At 36.3% G+C, this 22,737-nt stretch overlaps 1 protein-coding gene across 2 annotated transcripts; it reads right to left on the reverse strand.

Annotated features, from left to right (window-relative positions):
• Nucleotides 1-470: 470 nt before the first annotated feature.
• Nucleotides 471-16,907, reverse strand: LOC114155375 (neuronal pentraxin-1-like). Of its 2 annotated transcripts, XM_028035237.1 has the most exons (6): nucleotides 15,873-16,907; nucleotides 8,807-10,057; nucleotides 5,967-6,618; nucleotides 4,542-4,792; nucleotides 2,376-2,555; nucleotides 471-2,282 (listed from the first exon to the last, which is right to left on the reverse strand). In XM_028035237.1, the coding sequence occupies exons 2-6, from the start codon at nucleotides 9,563-9,565 to the stop codon at nucleotides 2,073-2,075; spliced, it is 2,052 nt and encodes a 683-aa protein (XP_027891038.1). In that variant the 5' UTR covers nucleotides 9,566-10,057; nucleotides 15,873-16,907; the 3' UTR covers nucleotides 471-2,072. The 2 variants fall into 2 exon arrangements, with proteins under 2 accessions (XP_027891038.1, XP_027891040.1); XM_028035239.1 differs by lacking the exon at nucleotides 15,873-16,907 and having other exon boundaries at nucleotides 8,807-10,386.
• Nucleotides 16,908-22,737: the final 5,830 nt, after the last annotated feature.

Below are 22,737 nucleotides of genomic sequence, written 5' to 3' on the forward strand. Positions count from 1 at the left end.
TTGTGTTTGCTGTGTCTTGATGCATAAATGCATTAAATTTCTGCTAACACAACTGCTAACAAACATTTCTGGGCAATTAATCTAACTTCAACTACACCAGACATAATATTGATCTATTTTGAAATTGTACACTGTCAATGTCTGCAAAGTGTTGTGGCCAATGCATATGACCATTATTGTTGGTTTTAATAGTTTAATCTGCTGAAGCCAGCTAAAACAGACAGTGTGTCTAACTAGCAGCCAACTTCCATTATCCCACAATTTTATTTTATTTTTTATTTATATTTATTCATCACAGATAGTAACTTCGCAGTAGCTCACTTCAGTTTGAACTAACTCTTCAAACACCAAATAAAATTTTGTACTTTTGTAAAAGAGTACAAAACTGCCTGGGTACACTCTAAATCTGTTCTCTACAAGACATTACAGAAATGTTATTTTAAATTGTTTTATTCAAAATTGGTGTATATTTACAAACATTTTCCAGCATTTATTATTCATAATATTCCTCCTTCAAGTTTTACAAATCTGTATGTATTTTTGGCTCACACTTAAGGGAGGGACTGTTTTGAACTATAACATGTTATATACATACAAATACTAAACAAAACAAATGCTATCAAAATGCTGGAATATACAGCAAAGGCGAAAATAAGCAGATCTTGTGTTAATAAAGATGATGCTACCATTGTTCTACATATTGAGTTAAGAGCTTGCAAACATTTCTCTGCAGCACATGTATATAGTCTAAATGACAAAAATAAAGGAAAAGTTTGAAATAGGTGTAACACACATTTGGCCCACTATTTATCACAGAAAAAAACAGGAAAAACATTTCAAAGTGCTTCATACTTTGGCATACAATAAAGATTTAGCAGATGTTTAAAGCTAATTTTTTTTTTTCAAATGCTGTAATTAATATCCCTTTTTAACACAAAGACAGGTCAAAGCAAGAATGCCTGACTGAAAGCCGAACTTGGACTGATTTCAACAATTTGTTACTGACTATCCGCTCAAAAGCAAAAAGAGATAAGTAAAGATTAGGAAAGTACTATGTTTTTGTTTTTTACTTATTTACAATATAACAAATACAGTTATAAAGTATTTTTGATCAATGGAAAGAGACCATATAATACTATGTACATGTACAAAAAGGAAAAAAAAAAACTGAAAGTACAAGCTGCTACCATGGGATCAGCAATACTCTTTCACTTCTTTAGCTTTTCTGAGCATGTGCAACTGCATATGTGTTGGCATGTCTGCCTTTGCCTTAAGGTTTGAGCTGGTTGGAAATAGGCAGGATGAGGTCAGATGTCACAGGTAAATCCTAACATAAGCCACCAGTTGATCAGGAGACGTTGGTTTCACAGCGCTAACACGTTGTAGGCCGGTTTACCTGTTTTGATGCTGTTAGGTGGCTTGAAGCCATAGCATGTCATATCTGACATCGAACCATCTCACTATTACGCAACAACTCTTCGACAGCGGTCAATTGAAAAGCATTTTCAGTTCTGTGTTGACAACATGCATAATTTGGTACAACACATAACCCATCCATTTAATTCTTTTTAATTGTATTTATTTTCAAAAAGCCTGCATTATTTTCAATATGAAATACTAATATAATGTATACAAGTTAACATTATCAAGTAATGCTATAAAAATGCCAGGTTTGATCTGTAAAAGAAACATATCCTGTGACAACATCAATCCTGCTGATGAGGCATTTTTCCTGTCCCTTTTACTCTCTTTTTCACCCTTTTTTAATGTTTGTGATGATTGCAGCAAGCTCGTCAATAGCATCCAGCAACTTCTGTCGCTGTTCTGCTGAAAGGAAATCCAATTATGTGTGTTGAATCCATCAGAGGAGCCGCAGTCGTGACCATACAGGCAGTAAATCCAAAGCGCTGCGCTCTTGGGAGCTTTCAAAGCAGTCCTGCTGAGAACATGGAAGTGAGCGCGTAGGTGGAGAAGGCAGAAAGATTATATTTCTCCACTCCCCATCCATTTTTGACACATGCATTTAATCATATAATCCTACTGCTTTGCCTGTGAGAATTCAATGTTTCTCTTTAGTGACAAGGCTCAAAAGGAAGCTCAGTCAGCCCTCCATGAAGTTCCACTTGCTCTTCAGACCACGACATGACGTCACCAACGAGGTGGCCTCCACATGTTGCTTGGGTGTGAATCTCATTGGCTGTCAAGACTCTGGACCAGAACTGGAGATCTGACAACTCTCCCAAGAAAGACTGAGTGATGTCAAAGCGACCTCCCATTGTGTCCTGTGGTGTGGAGGCGAAGGCACATAAATAAATAAAACTCCAAAGAGGAGGTACTGACTAACAGTTCTATAATACTTAAAACAAATGGCTCACCTGTTCCTGACCCAACATAAATATCCCTCCTGGTTTTATGGGACTCCAGGCTGACAGGTTCTGTCCAGAACCTTTCTTCACTCCATCCTGGTAAGCCTCCCAAACGCCGTCACGTGTTGACCATGTCACGCACACATGATGCCACTTTCCATCTGTCAAAGTTATTGGTACTGTCACCGCCTATAAACCAGAAAAGAAGGAAGGGGTAAAAAAAAATACACAAAAAAACTGTTATTTAACTAAAACTGAAGACTTTGTCTCATGTTACTTAAACTGCTGTCTTCACAAATGCCTGCTACGTCCTGTCAATAACTCTGATCCAAACAGTTTACCAGTTTCATTCATGCTTACTAGTGTGGTGGACATCTTGAAATGCAACATGATAAAATAAATGAATAAAATAGGTCAATTTGTGGACACTATGACACCATGCGCAACAGCAATACAGCTGGTGGGCATGGTGAACTGTTTTTGAGAAATTATTTTATTATGTTGATTTTCCAGTAGGCACAAGCTGGTTACAGATATCAAGTTATGCCACATTTTTAAAGTTGTAGTTTCAAAGCAGATTAACATTTTCAGCCAATTCCTGTGATTTAAAGCCATTTTAATGAAAGGGCAGAGGGAGTACCGGACTGACTAGAGTTTTCTCCAGCTGTATGTAGCAGCAAGTCATGCCCCTCAACCCCCACACCTTCAACTACCCAAATGAAGCTTGTTCACTTATTTTCCCTAGCCAATAAAAAACAGAAATTTGGTTATTTGGATTTTCTTTTTCTCTTAAGAAAACCATGGATCACCAGAGTGCCACCTATTTCTTTTAGCAGCAATAGAGGAAAAAATAACTTTTCTGTTTAGAACTAGAAATAGGTAATGTTTACAATAGTGTTTTAAATTTCTGCATAAATACCATAATATGAAGATGAAACAGATCAGCAAGCGATGGACCTCAGCATGTGTTGCTGTGCACTGAAGATAAACTAAATGAAAAAGGGTATCACACACACAGTATGTGCATAAAAAAAGTTTTCAAGTGTTTGAAAATATATATCTGATCTGAAAGTAAAATTGTTAAAATTAAAGGTGCACTGCTCATTAGTCTTTTTATTTTAATTTTGTTTTATTACTCCCTTTAGAAGGCTATGAGCAGCATTTGTAATGAAGCCAAGAACAGACTGAGTATTTAAACAGATACCCTGGTTAATTAGCCTGTCAATGTCCGCTTACTGTACTCTCAGCAATATCCTATAAAGAACAGACTGGGAAAAATGGTTAATATTCTGGACAAAGCCTTTCATGTGAACACTGAAAAAGATCACCTCAACTCGAGAAATTATTTTAAACCTTGCTAACTGAATTCATGGACTTAAGTGGGTCATTAATTGTTTTGGTCATGACTTTGTATGTGACTCACAGACAACAAACATGATAGTTTTATCTTCCTGGTCTCTCCTACAGACAATTAGGTCAGTCAGTACAAGACTATAACAGGATTAATTGCTTTGCTTATTTGTTTGTTGTGATCACCCAGTACTGGGGCAAGGAAAGGACATAGTCAACCAATACTTTCCATTCAAAAGGGAAAAAACCGTAAAGGCTTTTCAGAGAAAAAAGATTAGGGGATTAGTAGTATAATGAAATCTTAGTTGGTCATTCATTTGTATGGGGGTTAGTGTCAGGCAAACCTAGACATCCACAACCAATTTCCTGGAGAAACAAAATAGATTTACAAACCTCTCTTCCTAGGTAAATCCAAAAGAGCCTATGCATTTTTTAAAATACAGCATAAAGAATACCTGAAGTAAATAAGTTGATGTTATTGTTTAGATCAATATTGAAGAATTCTATGAGGAATGGGAAACATTTCGGTAAATCAATTAAACATGTTTGACTGTCGGGAAAAGTAGTACAGGAATGTTTCTTTGAGAAGTTGACCTTGTTGTCCACTTTCTTCAACTGGCAATTTATTTTATAATAAGATATATTGTAAAAATATATATTTTTGTACATTTACTATAATTTTTTAAAATTATTCATGGACACGTCTATAAGAAAGCATGACTTCATATAAGCTTTCAGTTAAATGCTTATGTGTGCTTAAACCACATTCAGTTTCTGCCATATCTGATGGTAGATGTTTTTGTACATGTGACCATGTTACAACACCTTGTCATTAATGAGCAGCTCCATTGGGTTACTGCCCCATTCCATTAGCACCAGCTCATTGGCTTGCCCAGGCACGGCATAGGAAATGGGTGTTCCGAGGCCAGAACCTTCCCCTGGCTTCAGCCACAGACAGATGGTCAGGGCAAAGATCTCATTGATCACTGATCGCTTCATCCTGGCATACATGTAATTGGTCCTCATGGGAAACTCAAGCAGGAAAGCACTTGGACTCTTAAGCTTCTTTTGGTTTCCTGGTAAGATTGGGAGAAAAGACTGGATTAATTCCAATAAAACTAAAGATCAAACATAGCTCTGCACTTTTCTCACATAAAAAAACCCTTTGGCCATTAGCAGGCTAGAGATTTGTAGTGGAACTCTTTTTCAAGCCAACACTTTTAACTTAGTTCTCACTGTTGTTTTTTGTTAACTACAAAAGTTGAATACTTGTTTTAGTAAACTGTACACTAAACATGAACTGAGACAACTTAGGAGGCACATTAAACATAGTCATAAGTAGAAATAGATTATGTCTATCTCTTCTTATGTATAATTTAATCCAAGTCATGACTGGTGACAATTTATAAAATGTAAACAAATAAAATTAGGAATAAAATATCCATATAAAACGACAAAAGTAGCTGGAGCTAATTGACAAAAGCAGGGCTACTAGCTTAAAGTGTAAGGTTTAAGAAGTAAACCAGAATTTAAGGTGTTATACCAGTGTTTCTCAACTCTGGTCCTTAAGGCACTTTGTTAGCATGTTTTACATGTTTCCCTTAAAACACACAATTCAGATGATTGCAGTTCACAAAGCCTGTTAATCAGCCATCAATTAAAATCAGGTTTCATGAAGCAGCAAAACATCTAAAACATGTACGGCAGTGTGTGCTGTGGGGACGAGGGTTAGGATACCTGTCAACACTGACTAATAGTACCCAGTGCTTACTTGTGTAACTCCCACATGCTAATATAATTTGCTGACAACTCCACAAGGGACTGAGGAAACATAGGAATAAATATACAGGTATTGGTGAATGCCAATCCCTGTAAGAGGGCAGTTTAGGATGGGAGGCATGTCAGAAGTTGGAGATGAAGGCAGTCATTTCAACCGTTTCATACTTTTTCACTACTTCAAAGACTTCACTGAATAATACCTATTACCACAAGGTCTCGTAAAGTTATTTCGTTTTATTGGGAGTTCTAATCTGTCACATTTCAACACAAATGAGTGGCTCAAACGGAAACCAGAACAGTAACAAATGGAAACATTATGTATTATACAATTTTTGTTAAATATAGAGTTAAAGGTAACCTGCATGATATTTGAGTATTTATGTGAAGATGTAATCTTGATGAATAATCTAAAATACCTAAATACCAATAGAAACTGATGCATATAAATGTTTAGTTCAGAACTGTGCTTACCATGGTCATTGTGATGTAGTTGGCTGAGAACTGTTTCCAGCTTGCTGTGTCCAGAGCCCCGCAGACTTGTTTCCTTGCTAGTGTAAGGAAGGCGCCTGGGTGGGTGTTCCCCTTCATGATTGTGCTCATGGTCCTCAGTGCCATGGTGGTCATCATGGTGGTCATCATGGTGGTCATCATGATGTCCAGGTCCATGGAGAGAATCATGGCCATGATGGCCATGATGGCTATGATGGTCATCATGGTGGTCATTATGATGGTCATTGTGGTGGCTGCTGTGATGGCTTTCATGGTGACCATAGTGATGACCATGATGCCAGCCATAGTGGGGGTCATGATGGCGACTATGATGGTGGCTGTGATGATTGTATCTATGGCTACCATGGGGGCTGCTGTGATGGTCTTCATGGTGACCACTGCTATGGTGGCTATCATGGTGGCTATCATCAGGATGGCCACCATGGTGAGTAGAATGGTGGTCATCATGGTGGCTGCCGCTGTGGTTATCATTATGTGAGTCATCATGGTGATCAGCATTGTGGTCATTATGGTGATCTCTGTAGTAACTGTGTAGCTGTTCTTCTAGAGCATTGATCTTTCGCTGGAGGAGTTCTCTCAGGGAGCTTGAGTAGGAACTGGAGGAGTTTCTTGCCTGGAGATAAAAATATAAATAGTATGATAAACTGCTCTAGCAGTTTAAATATCATCTAATACCTCAGTATTAATCTTAATCTAAACAATAAAATCAAGTTTTAAATAGCATTTTTATTTCTATTGCAATAATATCTTAATGGAGTAGTATTAAAAATAAGGTTTAGGAAGATATATTTTTATATTTCAAAGCACTTTCAACCCACGCCTTTATTAGCTTTCATTCCCTCTTCCCCTTGCTTGTTCTCATCTTCCTCACCGGCAAATCCGGCTTTGTTTCCTGCCAACACACGCCACAGTTTAGTAGCCTTATCAAGAGGGATGAAGGTAATTGAAGGTGAGGCAGGCTAGCGCCCTTCGGTGCATGACCAGGGGCCAGTGGTGTAGACATCTTGTTAGAGGAGGGAGTGACACAGGATAAATCCTGGCAGTGATTATGTTTTGACTAGCACCTTTAAGGGAGATTGAATGAGATTTATCTGAGCATAGTCTGGGACCAACTGCACACTAAATGAGGCTTTTCACATACATGTAAACAGGCACAATTACTGTATGTGGATGAGTTGTGTGAATGACTAAGATGAAGTTAAAGGTAAAAAGTTCCCCATATCATCATGCTCTACTTTCATAAGCCGTCCTGCCCAACAACGCCAGTAGATCGGAGCAACTGGGACCTATTTCTGTGTCAGGTGGCAGGTCTCTAAAAGACAGATTTGCTTTGACTAGGAGCAAATATGTCTTTGTGCCTATTTTCTGAATTGGGAAGATAACATTTACTCACATTTTGATTGTTTTCTAAAGAAAAAAGATAATATATATTCTATCAAATTACCTTTATAACTCATTCACTTGAAGTATGCTTAAAATAAAAATGTTACCAAATAAACTGAGGAGAGACTGGTTAACACTTAAAGATCTACTTTAAAAAACTGCAATAATTGTAAAACTGCTTTTAAAATCTGTGCAGTTGTATATTGTTTCATCTGCACAATTGTTGTTCCTGATTTATGTTGTTCTGATTCATCATTACCTGTAGGCTATCCCAACTTTCACAAAATCACAAGACACCCCAGAAAGGCTCCCAGTCCATCACAGGTTGTTGACATTTTAAATGTATTTTTCCTTTACTCTGATTGGAATGCAGGTAGCAAGAAATACCCCATTGACACTTCTGATGTTTTTATACCTTAAGTGTTTGGTCCATTTAAAATGGTGGTGTCCAATGTTTGTCCTCAAGAGTGAGTATGCTGCATGTTTTAGTTCTTTTGTTTGATTCAACACACGTGAATCAAATAATGGTTCATTAGCAGGCCTCTGCACAACTTTGGAACATGCTCAGGTACAACTGATCCATTCTCATCAGTTGTGTTGGAATAGAGACATCTAAAAATGGGAGGCCACAAGTGCTTGAGGACTGGAGTTGGTGCCTCATTAAAACAAACTTTGGTTCATTCCCCCCTTTGGTTTTGTTTGTTTACTTGGATATGAACACAGCAATTGCACTAGGGTGTGTAATGTATCAAGACTGTTGGGAGGGTATAGTCTCAGTACGATTACAAATGAAATCCAGAGAGATTTGTTTACAGTGTGCTATCCAACCTCAATGCAACTCAGGTACCAGAGGCATGTTACAAACTCAATTCAAATGCCTTCCTGTATCCAGGTATGCATTGCATTGTTGGATGTGGTAGGGTGAACAAACAAAGGCCGCAAGTCTTTTCTGCTAATACCAAATCCCTTTGCAACTTTCAAGATTTCAAGAAATCAAACCACAAGAAAGAGGTGAAAGTTAAAATAAATTGATTTGGACCAATGTAAACAAAACACAGGTGTCAAAACGCCCCCACAGAACTCAAGATGAGAAACAATGTGCATGTTTGTTGATACTACACAGTTGGAAAGATTAGTAGCATTGTTGGATTCCCACAAGAAGGCCTCTGGTTTGACTCCCAGTGAGGTTCTTTTCTGTAAACAATTTATGTTTACAGTATCCTTGTGCATGCATGATAAACTTAAGCACTTTGCATAGCAAGGCTAACATAAATATCCCCAAAAAACAAGCAAAAGTTTCAGTTTCTGACACTTCAAAACCATGACATGGCAACCTATTAGCAACATTTTGGTAACAGTTTAGAATTAAGGTCAATGTGAACATTGAAAATGTCTGAAATTCATTTTGCTTCACTCACCTGCAAGTTCTCCAGCCTCTCTTTTAATGTCTGTAGCGTCTTTCCAGTCTGTTCTGGAGAAAAAGAGCTGTGTATGCTATATGACGATCCTTTTTGGTGGTGGAGGTCTGACCTGTGGCTGCCATGGGAGGAGTGATGATCACTGCCATGATGTGCTGAGGGCCCATGGTGCAGTGATGATGGCCCATGATGGCTGCCATGATGTCCTTGGTGCTCACCATGGTGGCTGTTATGATTGTCCTGATGGCTGCTATGGTGAGTGTCATGATGATTGTCATTGTAACCATGGTGGCTTTCGTGATGACCAATGCTGTGATGACCGCCAAACCCTTCACACAATGTGAGTTTGGCAGTCAGTTCTCTGATGGTCTCCCTCTGGTCCAGGATTGTTTCCTTCTGCCTTACAAGGCTCTCACGAAGGTGCAAAATGGTAGCTTTTGCCTCATCTGACATTGTGCCCCGATGATTGCCAGTGCTGTGGTCATTCCCATGACTGCTACTACTTGGTCCATGGGGCACAGAAGGTGGTGAATAACAGCTGGGATCTGCTTCTGGGGGAACGGGAGTACAGACAAATTTGGGACTAATTCCATAGTCATATTCTATGGTGCCCACAGCAGCAGCACATGACAAAAAGTAAAAAAAAATCAGAGAATGTAGGGGAGAAAGAGGCAGGATTAAACCCAGGGGTGGTCCACACCTTTGCCCATACCTCACAGGTGAAGGCATGAGGCTCAGAAGGCTGTTGTCTCTGGCCATGTTTTGTTGGAATGAATGTAGTCCCTTGATAAATGACCGTTTCCCCAAGAATTAGCTTTACTTTGAAGAACACCATGAATGAATGTCATTTGTGTTGAATGTAAGTGTTTTGTAGCATATCATTTCAACAAATTCACTTGAGACATAATTTCCTCTTGGATGACAAAAAAAAGATAAGTAACACAAATGCCAAGAGAGCAAGGAAGTAATCCAGAAATAAACAAAGGTCGCTGCCAAACTGTTTATCTTTTTGCCCTTAAGCTAACCTGTTCAAATCAGACAAAGTTTCTTGGCTTCATGGCAAATCAACAGGCTGTGAGAACTTGGCTGATGTATCGTGAAAGGTTCTTCCACCCACTCGAGGACGTGGTGTTGGGCCAGTGCCAGGGAAGTGATCAGTCTTGGCTCCTATGACTTCCTGTGCTTGGCAGCTCAGTGTAATCCATTTAACTTCAGCTTCTAAACATCCATCAGATCCTGGAGTAACATTTCCTGTTGCACAGACAGAGAACGCAGTAAGAAAAAAAAACACTCTGGGCAAATGGAAGCATATTGAAACAAAATCATTAATTGATGCAAACTGCTAAACTTTGTTAGATCCTTTGTTGAAATATGTTCTTCATTTCATAAATGATGACTTTACCTTATTATCAACAGAGATCCCACTAAACAATCATAACATCTGTCGAGTCTTAAAGAAACAGTATAAACCAAATTTATATCCACTGAGAATCTACAATCACAATTCCAATTTATTGTCTCTTCTAAATGTCATGTACAAATTTACAACCATTATAGTGCTGTATTCAATTTCTGTTGAAATTTGTGTTAACATCTAGTTTGAGCTCCATAGAAATATAAATTTTTGACTAATAGATTTCTTCTAAACCTTGAGACTTACCTATTTTCCACAAATAGTGTTTTTGAAATATATATTTTGCTTAACTTAGAGGGGAAAGAAAACTTGAAGTGACAAACACCAAAAGTAAAATATTTAAATTTCTTAAACAGTTTTGCAAATGGGACTGTTTTATGCCTAATTTAAGAAGAAAATAACTTTAAGGTATTAAAAGCACAATTTGAATGAGTTCTACTAAATTTACAGAAGTGGAACAAAAGTGAATGTTTTCATTTCTAAAACAACTTAAGGATGTTTGTGAGGCTTGCCAAAGAGTGTGATGCAAAGCCAAGAAAAAAGGTTTCAGAACACATAAGCTGTTGTTCCTTTTAAGCTCCTTAACCTTATAGCCAATCACCAGTTTAAACACCCACTGAGACCATGGACATTTGAGTCTCCTGTAGTGCCCTTTCTGTGACTTTGAAAAAAAAGGCTTTGAAATATAAACAGACTAACTAATTCCAGTTATTTTGCTACGCTACTGTGTTAATTTACGTTTGAACAGATGTTAGCTTAAAGTTTTGGTAGTAGTATATGAGCAGTAAAAAAGTATTTTTTCTGTGACATTAAATAGTTATCAAAATACTTAAAAATAAATGAATAAACTTTCAATAACATAACACTCAAGAAAAGCCGGGGCCACTATTGCTTCAGCTAAAGCTTAAATGTTGAACAAAGCTGTTAGTCATATAGTGCTTAGAACTGACCTGCATAGAAATATTACAACATGGCTTTTTATTGATCATCCTTTGGATAACAGGGTAGATAATTTGTCTCTGCAAGTATACATGTGTCATGTGCATATACATCCCTAAGTAAGAGATTGCTGCATCTTCCTTTTCGACTGGCTGCATAGCAAAATCTGAAATTATGTTGCAGTGGAACTAGCAGCCAACATCCTTTCATAGAGGCAACAAAATGGTAGACCTGGTGCCTGGGCTGTCTGTCCTGAATTTGAGGTACAACTCTGAGCCAAAATCTGAGATGGCAATAGCATCACCAGACAATATTGCAATAGGTTACCATGGATACGCAAGCTGGTGAGGGAAATTGCAGTCCAAAGAGTCACATGGATTTCTTATTGAACTCCTGCTGCTTTTATGTACTTTGATGCATATGAAATCACAATAAGCAACTTCTAGTTTGACCCAGAAAGATATGACATCTTTTTTTTTTCCTCTTCAGACAGTAGATTGGCTACCTTTGAGTGAGTGATAAAAAGATTTAGCAACAACATGAGGAACTTAACCTGACAACAAGCCATACTTAAAGACAACATTAGAGGAGCTTTAAAGACATGATACTTCTCAATGACACGTGGCAGCACATGGATGCCCTACAAGCAAAGATCTGTTTCTTTTTCTTCCCAAAAATACAATAAAACACAATGCTACTGCAAAAAAAAAAAAAAAATACAATTACAAAAAAACAAACTCATCAAATTTCAAAACAAATACCCCTTCAGTGTCAAAGAGGTAAAATTATCAATAATAGTATGACAAGCTAGAACAGTGTTTGGTTTAAGTGCAGAAAACAAAGTATATTTGTGACAAAACACTAGAAATATTTCTTTCAGAAAACATTCCATGACTTTCATAAAAGTCATGTTTTAAATATCTGGTGATTTGAATGCAACCCACATTTCCCTCAATAACAGCTGGAGGAAAACAATAGATTGCCTCCCAGGCCCAACTGTCATTTTTTTGTGATAATATCCAAAAAGACACATAAAAAACAAACAGACTAGTGTTCTGTCTTGTGAACACTAGGTATATCTTTTCTGCATGTCTCTTCATAAGTGATCACAAAGCTCCTAACATGTTTCTTTTGAGATTTTCAAATGATGGTCAACTTTGAAAGTGTTATTTCATTATCACACTTGTATGTATGAAACATGTTTAGAACTTATGATTAACCAGACTCAGGAATAGATTGAAATATGCATTTTATTGTAAAGTTAAAGAAAGTTCTTTACACAGCTTTAGGAAAGATTTCTTAGACGTTGTTGACATACTGTGTCATTCTGTGTGCCAGTTTAGCTTTTCAAGACATCTCTAGACTACCCAGTCGCTTTATAAATGTACATGTACACAGGGTTCTGACCTGTCTGAGGCTTAAAGATGCTTTGCCTCTTCTGGTCAGGCTTTGACCTCGTGCTTTGCACGATTCAACCCTCCCCATTACGTTCCCTGGCTGCATGGTTAATTTTAACAGGAACATAAGTTACACCTCCTCTTGATAGGCAACAGCAAATATAACCACTACTGGTGGTGCTCAAAACTTTTTTGTTCTTTCAACTTCATTTGTAAATTTCTTTTTTCTGAAATTAGCTATTTCAGTTTAAACATTTTTCTAGTTTTTTACCTAAATAAAAATAACTATTGACATTTTTTGCCATTACGTTTGTAAAAGATTTTCTTCTAATTTAGAGTAACTTGAAAGCTAATTCATACGGTAATGAAATGTTGTCATATATAATATTCTACCAATGCAAATGTTTTCTCTTTATATATAAAAAGAAAACAGATGGTTTGGTATGTGAAAATATACCTGCTCTTAAAGTTGGAATCTAGTAAAAAAAGTTGAAATTATCCGTTTAAAATAAAACCCTACTTTATTTTTCTGAGCAACATATGACGACTCTTCAGAGGCTGATACCTCAATAACCCTCACTTTAAAAATAAGAAAGAATTTTATAACATCCAAATTTTTGAAGCCTCAACAACATAGAATGGTAATCTTTTCACAATGTGTGTTTTCATTTGCCCAAACAGAACCACGATCCATATATTTGCATATGTTCAATAAATTGTTAGGTTTGTAACTTGTGTCCTAACTGCATGATCAGCATTTTTGAGTCGTTTTTCTGCGACTATTTGCCCAGTAAAGTTATCAAAGTAGAACCGGGCATTTAGGTAAGCTTTCACAAAGGCTGAAAGTTTTATCTATAGTCAAGACAATCTTTGTACCATACTGAAGGAATCAGAGGTTATGAAATTAATAGAGTTGACATTTAGGCAGTGTTGACCTTCAAAAACTAGGTCTTACTTGGTGGAAAAAGTGAAAACTGGTAAAAGCAACACTTTTTTCAGTAATCGTGGATTGAAATACTTTGTGACAAATGTAGCACATCACCAAAACAGTGGACTCACACTATTCATAGGCATGTGAATTGCTAAAATCCTCAAATACTAGAAACTCCTTCTAAAATGCTTACTTACTTCTGTGGTTGGGGGTACCACCAATCAGCGACAAGGGAACTGTATTGGATGTGTCACAAAAATGTCAGCCAATTGTGTGTCAAGTAGGATTGTGTCTAAGTATTTTAGCTTCCCACGCTTCCATTTGTTTTGAGAATTTTCAATGTGCCCCATAAAATAATCCACAAATCTTCAAATACTAAACCGTGAAAGGGCTTGGGCCCACTCAATAGAAAATGGTATGCAAGGTTTCTAGCAACAGAGTACAAATATTTCTCTTTCAGGTTTTTTTCAGAAGTCTGAAAAAGAATCTAAAGAACCATTAATAATTAAGTTTGTAATAAAGATATTTTGTGTTTCAACATCATTTCCAACAAATCAGAAATTTCCATTTGTTGCAAAACTATATTTATATATTAATTGTTGTCACATTTGACATCACCGTGAACTGTGCTTTGATTTTTGATCTTGTTAATTTGTGAACAATCTTGGATTTAAGGCAAATGACATGAAAAATGGTTAACAGTGATTAAGTGTTGAGGAGAAATGACTCAATTCAATTGATGATGTTTTCTCTGTTATTTGCCTATTTGATTTTACAAGAGCTGGCTTCTTACGCGAGTCAACAGGTGCACTTCACACCTGAAAAGGGACTGGATCATCCTTACAATTTGCTTGGCTTTTTTAATCTGTCTCCACCCCGTGAAAAAGAGTCAAGCTAAAGTCCCAGTGCTGCACGTGGCTTCAACCTCATCAGCGATGCACTGACCCAAGAACTCAAGGGCTCTAATTAGATCAAACTTAAAAAATTAAATACATAAAGTCTCGTTGGCTCTGCTTTATGTATTGATATTTAAAATAAATACATGGTAAAAATTTAATTAATTTGATGTCTTTTTACTGTAATTTTACACCAAGTGTCCCTTTTGGCATTGTGCTTCCCTTGCAAGAATTGTGAATTATGTTTTAAGCATATCTTGTCATTGTTTATTTAAAACTAGCAAAAACATCACTTTTCTTGAGTAACCCAACACATTAAACACTCAAGATTAACATCACAAATCAAATACATCAATTAAAATCACAGTCATATTCTGAAAGAATAATAAATACATCAAAATCTTGATTATCTTAACTTTTCTGTGCATCATTTTTTATTTTTAACATAAGCAAATCCATTTTACATAAGAAAAAATAAGCCAGCAAAAAAGGGATTGCAGGTACTGCATTATTTTGTGTGAAAAAAATCCAGTACCAATAAAATTTACAATTGTCAATTTATTAACTGTATATTGGGAGATTTAAGGCCGTAAACAAAAAAATCACAAGTTTATATAATTCTATATTTATCCAGTTATTTGAGGTCATGAGCAATTTGCAGCACATGACCTCAAACTAATCAAACTATTACAAAGCGAAGGATAGAGGTATTCTTTCAAGAAAATCATAGAATTTAATAACGTACCAAAATGTTGTCTATTATCAATTTCCTATAATTTATTAGCATATCAGCAGATGTTGGTCAAAAAAATTTGTAAGAAATAATTTAAAAAAATTCAGAATGACCAAATTACTAAATATTGTTGCAATTAAAAGGAATACTGATATGAATTAATTCAACACGTTGGTGAGACATTCAGAAATTTCTTTTTTTAGCTCATTTAAAGGAAACACCTTTAAAGGAAACACCTTTAAATGAGCAACTCTTTTCACCACGGTGAAAAGAGTTACTTTTACTAATCATCACTGTATATATACACATTTATAGCTTAGATATCCTAGTTTGTTAACATGATTGAAATAATACATATTGTGTTTGGATTGCAAGACTAACAGAAAAAAATATGCCATTTGTTCCTCCAAACTGGCTGGATTCCTTTTCCTTCAAAAAACTAGGATTGCCAGTCCTACAGAGTTCAATACATGAAAACTATGAACTTGAGGATCAAGTCTAGTTATTCTGACCTAGGATTCTTTGTAAACCATTAAATCACAAGAAAACTATTGGATAACTACTATATACGTTTCCTTTAAACTTCAGATAATCTAAACAAATGGAAATGATCTCAGAGTGTGGCAGCATTATTTCCAGATTTTTTCTTTGGGATGACAACCTTTTGCTGTGGGTAATATTTTGATTCAATCAAGTATTTTTTTTGTACATAAAACAGCAACTAAGTTCTTCAAGAAAGAAACAAAGTTTTCTTACCTGCCTGTAATTTTGAAGTCCCTGAGCTTGTTAGTCCATTCAGCTCAGTGATCAGCTTGAGGAGGATTGGCTTTAGGTGGATAATTTTAACTCGCTCTCCCTCTCTCTCTTTCTCTCTCTCTCTCCTTGATTGATGCAGGGTAACCTGAGGATATGGCTCTCAGTTATGAGAAGGGCAGTCATAGTGTTCAATGGAAGATCTCTGGATGCACCATATCTCTTTTCCTTTCTGAAATAGCACAATCTGTGTGTCAGTGCATTTTATTTATTTATTTTGGATTACCATGTTGTTAATATAACAGGATAGAAAACAATAGAATAGACTATATAAATTGGGTAATTGGGTAAAGATGCATCAAAGCACACTTGGATTTATTTGCAGGTCACTTATGCCATTGTTTCACTTAGTTTTGGACAACTGTAATGTGTTTGATTTCTGTTTTATTTTGTCTGCTCATTTTCATCGCCTTCTTTGCTGTCAGTTTGTGTAGCTTCACTTTATGCAAATTATGTTTGATATGATAGGAGGAAACAAACAATCTGTCTTGAAAAACTTTTTCAATACAGATGTTCTGATTTGAAATAGTAAGTTTGGCTATATCAAGTTATCCATAGATTATGACCAAAAACCCAATAATGCAGTAATTGTTTTTTGAACCAAATATTTCACTTGAAACAAATGTAAATCAAGCTAAGATTACCTGGGTAAACACACAAATAATTGTTTCAGTCATATTTTCAATCAGTCTGATATAAAATTAGCACAGCACATAATAAAAAAGAATATCACACAGAGTCAAACGAGTTGATGGGAGTGAGGGAGTCTGGGCAGAGCTGGGTACTATTACAGTACATTGACATTTTGAATTACAATTGAGGTAAAACTAAGGAGGTTTTGTATGGCTTTTTGAATGTGTATCATCAAAGCTACAAAGGCTGGGAAACATTGCACCTACAAAGGCAAAGCATAGAATGAATTCAAGTATTTTTTTGTAAATTATTTGTAATACACATTACCATCTCTACTTTAATAAAACATAATCATATCCTTAGAATAGAATAGAATAGAATTCAACTTTATTGTCATTGCACTGTCACAAGTACAAGCAACGAGATGTAGTTTGCATCTATCCAGAAGTGCTCTACGAGATATAAATATTTATTTACAGATGTACAAGACTATGTACTGTATGTATGGACTATAAGGGGTTATAGCAAGAGATATAGATATTGTGTATAAATATAAATCCAGGTACCACGCCCAAGTAGAGATCACTCCAATCTCTCAGCTTTCTAAAGTCTAATTGATGACAAAAAGCTAGACCTATTAGCTTTGTTCAGTCTGTTGCTGTATTAAATAAGCTCACTTAATTGCAGCATTGTGCGTCACCGGATGTGCCTGCATGGGCACAAGATTTGCAGTGGAAAGTCCCACTTAAGTGATTTGCTCGTGTCTGGAACACTGATGGCACTAATTAGTGTGCACAACAACAAAGAACTGTTGAAGTAACAATGTGCTATGCATGGAGCAGACTGGCTAGAAAAAGCCTGGGATATATAATTTGTTAAAAATTTTAAAACAGCTTGTTAGTTGAGATAATCTTGTTGTTCTATAGTGATTTTTTAATTTGCAGTGTATTTATTAAAATACAGAAGGTTTTCCAGTTTTGGCATCTAATAGCATCTCATATCATAATTCACATATTAAAGTCAGGTTTTACAGCTGAAATCATTTTTGTTGATGAATTAAGTCCCTGCCTGTGCAAGCTTGAGTTGTTTCTGGGTACTTCTGCTTCCTTTCATAGCAAAAAAAAATCACTTTTAGTGAGTGTGTGTCTGTGTTTCCCGGTACTGGGTGTACCTTGCTGCTCACCCTCATACTGAGCATGTATGTGACGACAGTGAAAAGGAGAACTCCGCTTTAACAGAAGAAATATTCCAGTGATACTTTCAATATTAAAGACATTAGCAGCAGCAGCTCCTTTTGAGGCTTCATTTAGGACAAAAACACTTTGAGCCAGCAGTAAAATCAATGGGATGAAAAATACATAACAGAAAGAGTAGCAGTAATACAATATTGTACAAGATTATTAAAAGAATCAGAGGACTGCAAAGACAGCAGATAGAAACTGAAAGAGCAAAACAACAAACAACACAATGCCACCTTTGTTCACCCAATGCCTGTAAATCACACGCAGCAGGTTTTAGACACAAACAGAATGTGTTAACAGGGGAACACAGGTTAGAGTTAGTTAGATCATGTTGTTCCACCACTGGGATCTCTCGTGCCTTGCTGGCTTGCACACTTGAGCATGTAGGTGGAGAGAGGCAGTGGTAGTAGAAATACATGTGTGAATGTAGAAAAAAAGTGAGAATAAACTGAAGCAGGATATTCTGAGAGCATTGGGTTATTTTTCTATTTATTGAACCTGCATGTGGGTGAATAGTAACTTTTGTGTTCATGTATCTTTGAAGGTCTTCTGACCGCAAATGTTTAACACTGTTGGCCTTGCAAAATGTTTTTTTTTCTGTTGGTTTTGGAAAATTACCAAGACACCAGTTCATTTCATTACTTGGAAATAATAACAACACTAATTCGCACACTCCAGTGGTGTGAGATAAAAATTAATAATGTAGAAGGATCTGATTTTGACTGTAATGGAAATAATCACCTAACAAACTGAAGGCTAAAAATAGTCCTATTTTTTGCCTCTAGAGTTTCAATGGAAGTATTAATAAAATGTTTCATTTCTTTTTGTTCAGTTTTAAATGAGTCTTGGTCACATCCTAGTCCCAGAAAACTTTAGAGAATCTATACTGGTTTGGGCTGTGCAGTAAGCATGTTTTATAATCCTGTTAGGTTGAACTCATAACCCTCAGCCAGCCTAAATCCAGGTCTTTTCCCTGCTCTGACCTGTGCTGAGCCAGCCAACCAGTTAACCAGTTTTATTATAACTTTTTGGTGAAGTAATAGTACTAATACTCAGCATTATGCTTAAATCATTAAAGCTGTTTGGTGGTGCCAAATAATCACTTTGATTTAAAAGTGACTTTTTTTAATCAATATTAATTTAGAATAATCAGGTACAGTGCAAAAGCTACTACGCCACTTGATCATTTTAACCACAAGCTTTGATGGACTAACACAAGGTAGCATATAATAGAATGACAATAAATGGATACAATGGAAAGTGCGAATTAAATTTGAATTTAGCACCCATTGCTCTTACACCTCTAAATAAAATCTGGTGCCACCAACTGCTTTCATAGCTAATGTGATCACTTATTTTTGTCCATCTTGTGTTATTTTAGAATGGTGTCTGTCACAGCTAGCTGCCTATCTAGCTGCTTTTTACAACAAGTTTTTTTCTTCTTCTAATTTAGCTCTAATTTAGCTCTATTTGGCAAAGACTCCTTAGTTTTTATCATGGCAAAATATCAAAAGTAGGTTCATATAATAATTTAACAAATCTGCCAGTGGATCTATAGAACATTCTGGATTACTTGCGACTTGGCAATGCCCCATCCTACTTCAGGCTAACCTGAGGCTAAATTTTCAGGTTAACCTTGGAAGGCTTTTTCCATCTTTGTGCTGGCTGTCTCCTGAAGAACTCAGTATGACCATATTTTAATATGTGGAGATTTTGCCGTGTGCTCTCATGGGGATTTTATGAAACTTATTGGCTCATTTCATTTCATACACTCTCAAATCTGACCATTTTTATATGTTTGTCTATACTGTGGTTTGGTTTTTGACAGCAATGAACACTGTGGGTCGTACAATGAAACCACAATACAACCATCTCCAACTCTGTGTTGAGTAAATCACAGCTTTTCTCCCTTTTCAAATTGGAAGTTCACAAATCTCTCTTACATGCAGTGGCATTTTGAAAGCCCAAACTGAGCTGAATAGAAATTTGTCCCTGGAAAAGTATTTAGAGGAAAAGACACAAGCTTTGACAATTTGGACATTTTACATAACAGCTCATTGAAAACCAACAAGCTGTTAGGTCTTCTAACATTGCTTATTAATCAAATACTGCTTGACATGATAGTCATAGAATCCATATAATGCTGATCATGTTAGTTAATCTCTTGGCCTGTGTGAAAACTCTGACGGCCTCTTCAGCCCTGTGTGTCTCAGAATCCCCTGTATCTACTTCAGTCTCAGCCACCATTTAAAAAGATGGTGACTTCAGTTATGAAGGACAGGACTCAACCTTCCACATTTCTTTCATCTATTTAGAGACATGTAAGGATGGCTTGGACTCATGAGTCTTAAATTGTTGACTCATTAGTGTTCTTTGGAGTTTAACTTCAGCAGAGTCTGACATCCTGTTGGATCAGATCGTTTTCCGTTAACTTTGCTAGAGTAACTTCTTTAAATATCTGTATTGCAACATTCATATGTAACCTCAGTAAATAAAGTTGTCCTGTGAAGATTTCACAGTCTTGATGGAGAACATCCTCCTCTGCAGGAGCAGCAGAGGTACAATGCTCAGGTAGAGGAATCTATTAATGGGGCAACTACTAGTTGTGAACTTCAGAAATCTGACCTACATTGAAGGGAAACACGAATATATATATTAAAAGTTCCCCTACTGAACTGTCAATCTTAGTTACTAAGCAGAGATCTGTGATTTTCACCCAAAAGACATTTTATTAATTCTTGAAAGAATGAGAACAGCAAACAGACATGCTAATGTTTGTTCAGTCTGATCTGTTCTAACTGGACAGGGTCGCTGCCTTCTACACTTGGCTTATCAGAAGGTTTCTCACTGTGAGTCTGGGAAACAATATTTCTGACTCAGCATTGTAACTCTTAATTGGGATGACCTAACCATGAACAACACAGAGCACTCCATCCTTGTCTTATGGAGGACAAGATGCGGTACCTCCTGGCATCTGTAGGGTGAAGATAAAATAAACTTCACAAGAATGAAACTGCTGCTGCTAGAGGTATTTAATAATATGCAAATTATTAAAATAAGTTATTTTCTAAAATTTCACTAATAATGGCAATGGATGGACATGTATAGTGCCTGACAGCCCATCAGATCTTGAGGCCTCAGTTTGGGCTTAGAGCATACTTCTACACTATAATGGGAGTGATCAAGAAAGATAAGGTATGAAAACTTGAACTGCTTACAGACAGTAGAAGCTATAGACTGACGGATTCCAAATATGGAGAGATGGCTGTGAGATTCAACATTTGGTGTAAGAAACTTCCAGAAACACAAGCTGACTGAAATAAAATCCCCTTTTGTTCAATTTAATCAATGTCAGCAGAGCCCTTCTTGGAGAAGTCTCACAAAGGCACTTTGAAGTGGAAAAACATCATCTACACAACACATGAAAAGAACTAATACAACCAAAACATCTCAAATAAACAGAAGCTGCAAGACTTCTGATTAAACACTCATCTTTATTCTGTTTGTTAAAAGGTTTGTAAATGCCATTGCAATGTTGTGCTCTGTTTCTGTAATGGTGTAAATACAGTATGCTGTTTTTGGTCTGCATCTTTGATTGACAACATTGAATAAACTCCTGCCAAATATTGCTGCAGGAGAAAGCATGAAGTTGCAAAAAATAGGTTATACACAGAACTTTGCTGAAACTGCCAGCAGCACTCTTTACAAGATTAACAAGAAGTCCAGTTGTCAATTTTTGCTCTACAGTAATGAACATGTACTTGTGCACCAAATTGGCAGCTCCCACTTTCAGATGCCCCATTGTGTCAGTGTAATCCCATCACCTCCTGCAGCACACAACGTGAGTGTTCTAACTCCCTGCATTCCTGAGGGATCAGGGCAGCTTAGTTTTACACCCTTCACTCCTCCCTACTTGTATGCCTCCTTTTCACATGGTGCCTTCAATTGGTCATGGTCACTATTGCACGAGAGACTGTAGAAAAGCGGCTGCACTTAAAATTAAAAGGCTTATTTTAAAATGCATTTTTGACAAACAATTTTTTTGCTACAGTTAGTGCAATGAAGTCTAAAGAGATGCAATTTTTTGTCCCAGTTTGAAAAAAGACAGAGAACAAGATTGCAGGTGGAAAATGGTAAATTATTTTACTGTATATTCATGAGTGATTGAGTGTAATATTTAAATTATTCATGCTGCTAGGGTTTTAACAATCCAACAATACACCTAAAAATAATCAGGGATTAAATAAACATAACCTGGGGGTGTTCTGCTAAGTCATTGGGAAGCAAGATCATGTTCTTTAGAAATGTATTCTCTAATTTTTAATCTAATTCTTATAATTACTGAAATAACACTACGTGTTGGAACTTGGCTTTAATTAACTTTTTCTACTGTATCAAATCTATTTATAATGCCTATAGAAACTACTCCTGAAGAGAAAAGGTATAACCTGATATAGACAGATTTTCATATTTGCTACATTCCTTCCATTTCTTGATTAATTTAGCTGAACTCCAAGGATGTACTGGGCTTTAAAGATTTTCTGTATCCATCCCCTGACTTATACTTTTCAATAACTTTTTTTCTGACTTGCTTGGAGTATTCTTTTGTCTCTATACAGTAGTGTTAGGCAGGAAAACTGATTAACTTGTGAATGGACTTTCCAGATACATTAAACTACAATCACTTCAGACACTCACTGCACTCAACTGATCTTCATTCTATTCATTGTGAGACTATTAGCACCAATCAGCTGGACCTGTACTGAAATAGGCCAGTCAGTTTAGATATCAATACGCAATCACATAATTAAAGTTATCTTTAATCAATTGTAATTAATTTGTAGAAATCATTTTTCACCATGGCATTAAGGTGTTTTTTTTGTCATTTTATTTTGTTCAAAAAGCTACATTTTACTGATTATATTTGATTTGTG

Source organism: Xiphophorus couchianus, chromosome 13, assembly GCF_001444195.1.
Source record: "Xiphophorus couchianus chromosome 13, X_couchianus-1.0, whole genome shotgun sequence".
In the NCBI taxonomy this organism is placed as follows: Eukaryota; Metazoa; Chordata; class Actinopteri; order Cyprinodontiformes; family Poeciliidae; genus Xiphophorus; species Xiphophorus couchianus.